The 6,328-nt window shown below is 32.0% G+C and overlaps 1 protein-coding gene across 1 annotated transcript; it reads right to left on the bottom strand.

The window, feature by feature from the left end:
* Positions 1-309: 309 nt before the first annotated feature.
* On the bottom strand, positions 310-5,216 carry LOC127853701 (ras-related protein Rab-39B-like). The gene is made up of 2 exons (XM_052388430.1): positions 4,913-5,216; positions 310-3,946 (listed from the first exon to the last, which is right to left on the bottom strand). Exons 1-2 carry the CDS (start codon positions 5,128-5,130, stop codon positions 3,520-3,522), a joined length of 645 nt encoding a protein of 214 aa, XP_052244390.1. The 5' UTR covers positions 5,131-5,216; the 3' UTR covers positions 310-3,519.
* Positions 5,217-6,328: the final 1,112 nt, after the last annotated feature.

Below are 6,328 nucleotides of genomic sequence, written 5' to 3'. Positions count from 1 at the left end.
ATAAAAACAAAAGAAAACATAAAATAATCATGATTGGTCAGTATTTTTCTTATATAAAAAACCACACCTACCTTATTGACTATGTATTTTTATACTTCAAAACCTTTTGATATTATATGAAGAACAATGCATCAAAAAGTATTCAGCATTGAATGATTTTTACCTCATTTATATTATGTGTTCATGCATGCACGCACATTTTAATTTTTCTGGAATATTTGGTTAATTCATATAAAATATAAAAATGTGAAAAATCAATTCTAATACTGTACTTATAGATCCAGACTGTACTTATAGATCCAGACTGTACTTATAGATCCAGTTACTGATTACACAAATTACTCTGCCAAATCAACAGTAACTGCAAATATAATATTGATGTTATATAAAAAATGTGGAGTCTTATTTAAACTTAACATGACCTGGGGTTATAAGTAAATCTATGCACTAGTATATACCATTAACATGACTATGTCACAGAATTAAAATGAATTGAGATAATTGAACAATGTAGACAGTATAAGCAGTATGTTATACTACAATTTTTTAACGATAAAAGTATCATAATCTAAATTTTAAAAGTCAATAACGTGTACTTGAGTAAAAACTTAAAATCTATTTTACACTATGGATTTTGTTATCTAATAATAACCACACAATGTTTAGTTACCCAATAATAAGTTCATTCTGAATATACATTTAATGGAATGGACGTTTTTAAGATGTATAGTTTGAGCTCGATAAATTCGTCAGTAACTTAAATTCTGCGTTTTAATAGCAATGTTTATCAGCATAGGTATATATAGGGATAAACAATTATTTCTTACAAGGCTTACTGCAAAATCCAAAAAACTTACATGTAAAACATCACAGAGAACAAACAACTTCCGAAACTATAATAATATAAGGAACAAGGCTATTGTCAAGCAATATGGTCCCCTACCGGCTCCACCATTGTCAGAAATTCCACCATTTTCAGATTTGTGTATTGATTTTTTTGGTTGCCATAGTAACCACAATTTTTGACGTAGGAACGAAATGAAATGACTTGCATAATGTCCATATTGCCATCTATCCATGTTGCAAGTTTCATGAAAAAATATTAAGAACTTTTAAAGTTATCGCAGGATCCAGAAAACCACCATTTTCAGCAGTATTTCTAGTCTATTTGTTGCCATACATGTAGCAACCAGAATTTTTGACGTAGGAACAAAATGAAATGACGTGCATAATGTCCATATTGCCATCTATCCATGTTTCAAGTTTCATGAAAAAAATATTAAGAACTCTTAAAGTTCTTAACTCTGGATCGCAGGATCCAGAAAAGTGTGACAGACAGACTCACAGACAGACAGACAGACAGACACACAGAGCGCAAACCATAAGTCCCCTCCGGCGAAACCGGTAGGGGACAAAAACAGTGTGTATTATATATCATCACCATGTTTTGGCAAAATAAGAATAATTTAAGACAAAAGAATAACAGTATCCACTCAATACATTCTGCATTAAGATTTAAACATAAATTTAAAGCATTTTGACATTTCTATTTAGTACATAGTACAATCTCTTAAAATACTATCTTGAAAAGACAGCAAGCCATTTGAACAGCTAAATAGCAATACAGAACAGGATAAATAGAAATACAAAATAGGTTAAATAGCAATACAGAACAGGATAAATAGCAATAAAAAACAGGATAAATAGCAATAAAAAACAGATTAAATAGCAATACAGAACAGGCAATTTATCGATGGGCAACAGATATAATATTTTTTTAGAATTTAGTGTTTTATTTAATACTTTGACTGGAAATCCTGGAAATGAAAAAGTAGATTCATTACATAGCTTGCACCAAATCTAGCTGAAGATTACAATGTTCTGATTATTTGCATTACTTCTTTTATTTAATCAACAGATTCTTGAACAAATGCATACTGATTATCAGACAGTCAACATGTATTGGCTTTGTTGTTATATGTTTACCATACTTTAATTTATATTACAAGTAAGGTGTTAAATGAATGTTTGAAAATAGCAATATGCCTCTTGAACTTGGCTTCCTCTTAAATGGTTTACAATAGGATAGCATCACAGTTAACAGATTTACAACTCTCAAAGGAAATACATGTAATAACAGTCACAAACCTTCCATATTTATGTCTGAATTATCATAAGGAGATTCTAAGCCATTAGAGAATAAATACAAACAACATTTGTGTCATAAAATAATCTAATAATATTATTATTCTATCAATTGTATTATATCAATTATTATTTGCATTAACTGACCACCAAAGAAAAACCAATCTTCAAACACTTACAACTAAGTCTGTCCCAGTACATTTTCCAAATACTATTTTGCATCCGTAATTACGTTAAGATTTTATTATAAACATATCTAGAATATACATCGGTATTTAACATGAATTGCTTCATAACAGTTCCTCTTAATTCACATCAGTTAATTACATGTTCGCATGTTTTCACTATAATGTGTTTAAGTTTATTATTTATTGCAAACTGAAAAATATTTAATAATTTAATAATGGGCTTTTTACTTGATTGCCGGTAAGCTTTTGTTTTAGACACAATAGATCTGTAAGTGCATACTTTTGATTTTGAGTTCAATCATAGACTATGAAACATTTCAGTTACTGTCCCATGACTATTTTGATCAAGTGTTGACATCAAAGAAACATCAACATTAGTAGGATGTTAATTATAACGGGAAAAATTGAGAAAAGGTCCATCATCATGTAAGCTTTTTATCATAGTAAAAAATGTAACAGTTTTTTTTAAATAAAAATTTTGATGTACATTTTTGATCATATCATTTAGTTTTGCCAACAAAACACAATCAACACAAAACATAACTGCCTCATCTCTTTTTTTCAATGCAATGTAGACAAGAGTAATTTTAAGTGGATACTATGAAAAGAATACCAACATTGAATGAAATGTGAAACTGAATGAATGGAAATTCCATGTTACCCTGTTACTGATCTAAACAAAAGACAATTCAGAAAATCGCCACTGTAATTAAAAGTTGCAAGTTTAAAACTTAACCATATATATGAAGATGATACCCAGCATACTTAATTCTGCTACCCAAGTAAAATATCTGTATGGAAAACAAATTTTGTATAAAAAATCAATTACTACCACTATTTTATAAAAGCCTTTTCAATTGCACAAACTCAATCAAAATTATATTAATTGCATTTATACAACTGATTACATATGAAATTACTCAAAGTAAAATTCAAAATGTTAAAAAAACTTAACAGGGTAACCCTTGTCACATAATTACTGTAAGAATTTAACTATTATGTAACACTCTGCAAATCTTGTATCATCGAAAATATCAAGGAAATGCACCATCAATTTGAGACATAAAATATCAAGGAAATGCACCATCAATTTGAGACATAAAATTCAATGGCACACATGAAGTACAACAACTTTGAACAACATTTATCACATGCTAAAAATTCAATTGAAAACAAAAATAATTTCTCAACAGCATTTCCTCGCGGTCTCCTCTTCCTCCAAATGTACATGTTCCTCTGGCCTTCGACTGAAACCGGGTTTAATTCCATCCCATCCATCTTCCATTTTTACCCTACCTTCTTCTAACAGTTTATACACATCACGGGCAAGCAACTGGAATGCTTCCTCCACATTTTGACCAGTCTTTGCTGACGTTTCAATGTACTTGAGTCCGTTCATTTGTGCAAACTGCTGGGCCTCTCTGTAGGAAACCTGTCTTTCAGAGTCAGTGTCTGCCTTGTGTCCTATGATCATGTACACAGCCTGGTGGGGTTCTATATGAAATTTGGCTTCTCCTAGCCAGCTAGTAATGTTATCAAAACTTTGTCTTTTAGATATATCAAATACTAGCATTATACCAACTGAATTTCTGTAGTATGACCGGGTAATTGATCTGAAAATGGAAAAAATCAAAGAATCATTTCTTGTTAAAATAAAGATTAAATACTTTGTAAATAATGTTTATACATCAGATTTAAAAGTGGCTTTTTTACTTGTTTAAACTTTTAGTTTATAATTTAATGTAACTGTCATTAGAAACTGCTGCCATCACATTTCAATGAACATAGTATTTGTTATATAATGCCACATAAACTGGAGTCCAAATGTAATACATTTGTAATAGCTAGTACTACAAAACATAAAAGTTACAGGCCTTCCATTAATATTTAACTCTCTATTTTCAGATTGAAGCAGATTTGGCAGTTTGGGTGCATATGTCCTGAGAATATAAGATTTGTGAAAGAACAGTTCTTCCTTTCTTTTTAAGTGCCATTAATGACTCATTCATCCTTTCATGATAAACCATCTATGAATGTTATTTTAGAAATCTTATGACAAATGTGGCAGTGATCAATCAATGTCAATGGTGTCATCCTGCGATAGTGCAAATGTTGTCCGCCTAACAATCGGGAGATTTTGTGTTTGATCCCCACTCAGGGAGGGTTCTTCAAATTTCCCTTCAAAGACACCAAGTACTGGTTCTACCCAGGACACGGTTCAAATAATGTTTCAATGAGCCTAAGGCTTTCGATGAAGTCAATTTAAAAAAATAAAGAGGTTTAAACTTAAAACTAGCATTAAATTATACACCCATCCTTCTTTTCATACGAGCCCCGAAGTAAGGTGCATGGACTCGTATAACCATAAAATATGCTATTGTTCTTATACTTTAACTTAAAAATGTATCACAGTTGATAATTATCTACTTGTATGTTAGTGCATTACAGTGCATGTGGCAATAACACATCAGTATGTAAGAGGCAGCCATGTTGAATAAATTAGGCCATGCCTCTTTGAAATACACTCCCAGCTAAATAACAATCGATATCACTTTTAATATTTGAGGTACCATGCTTACCTAAACCTCTCCTGCCCCGCCGTATCCCATAATTGCAACTTCACCCTGACACCATTTTTCACCTCCAACAGTCGGGCAAAGAAGTCAACCCCGACAGTTGGGTCGCACACTTCGTCGAATTTTCCATCTGTAAAATACTTCAGTAATGACGATTTTCCTACAGTGCTGTCCCCAATCAAAATGAGACGAAACTGATAATCGAATATTGGCTCAACCATTTTAACTTGTCATTTGCGTTTAAGCTTTGTTACATATATTTTCTTTGCCAATTAAAGATGTAAACAAACGCACTTCCTCCTGTCAAATTATTACAGCTTTAAGATAAAAGCGACGTTTTAATTGGAGAATTTATGGACCCAGCATCAATTATTAGCCAATCAAACACCGTTTCACTAACGCTGGCCCTGAATCCGGTGTTAGTATACTATGATACTTTGCTGAAAATACGCAGCCGGCGACGCGCCAATAAATGCGAAATTGTTGACTGTTTCTCTTATAAAGGATTTATATTTTCACAAACATATTTTGTTGATAAAGCACGGAAAGCACTGTGTTCAATTGCTAAACAGCAAGAAAACTTTTTTTGTCTTTAGATATGCAATTTAATTATTTGCTTATTTGGTTCCATTGATTGATCTGTGGTGTCGTGTACTGAAAATGTTAGTATAATTAACCGTTTTATGCTAAACATATCTATAATTGATAATGCGACTTGAATCAAGAAATGCACCGGATTCTATAGTTTGGTGAACCTGGCGTTGTTCCACTTAAAAAAGGCATACAAATCCCTTACTGGGGCTCGATTGGATATTGTCGGCTCGGGTACTTCTTACATGTACCCCGGGTACTATTAAGTATACTTGCATGTACCCCTGGTACGGTAAATATACTAAAACGTACCCGGGAAATTTAACGCTAAATCGGTCGTTGTCGGCTATTACTTTGAAATTAATTATATTCACATTTATGTCAATTTTCTGTAAAATGGCCTCTATATTATAGAAACTCATACTCACAAAGCATGTTGACAATTTTTTTTTTAAAGAGAAGTTTGTTTAAGATAATCGGTAGCGCGTTTTACGACATCGGATTTTAGGCGGGATTACGACTCGGGTACAGTCTAATATCGACCTGGTACGATTAAGTATATTTACCGTACCCGGGGTACATGTAAGTATACTTAAGAGTACCCGGGGTGCATGTAAGTAGTACCCGAGCCGACAATGACCCTTACTGGGCTAAAATTATAAATGCTACACACGATACAATTAGTAAAGTGTAAAATAGCAGGTCTTACATTTTTTATATAAATAAATATATTTATCTTAATAAAAATGGAATCACAAGAAGGTTGAATCTACGACCATATTTAAAAGTATTAGCGAATGCTAATTATACATTTATAAACATAATTTT

This window comes from Dreissena polymorpha, chromosome 12 (assembly GCF_020536995.1).
Source record: "Dreissena polymorpha isolate Duluth1 chromosome 12, UMN_Dpol_1.0, whole genome shotgun sequence".
Taxonomy (NCBI): Eukaryota; Metazoa; Mollusca; class Bivalvia; order Myida; family Dreissenidae; genus Dreissena; species Dreissena polymorpha.
Note: the sequence above shows the minus strand (reverse complement) of the source record. Positions and strands in the feature narration are given on the sequence as shown.

Bases quoted from the DNA above. Each gene is read 5' to 3' on its own strand.
- LOC127853701 (XM_052388430.1), bottom strand. From the start codon at position 5,130: ATGGTTGAGCCAATATTCGATTATCAGTTTCGTCTCATTTTGATTGGG. The intron at 3,947-4,912 runs GTAAGCATGGTA...TTCCATTTTCAG, and splicing joins GCGGGGCAGGAGAGGTTTAG to ATCAATTACCCGGTCATACT.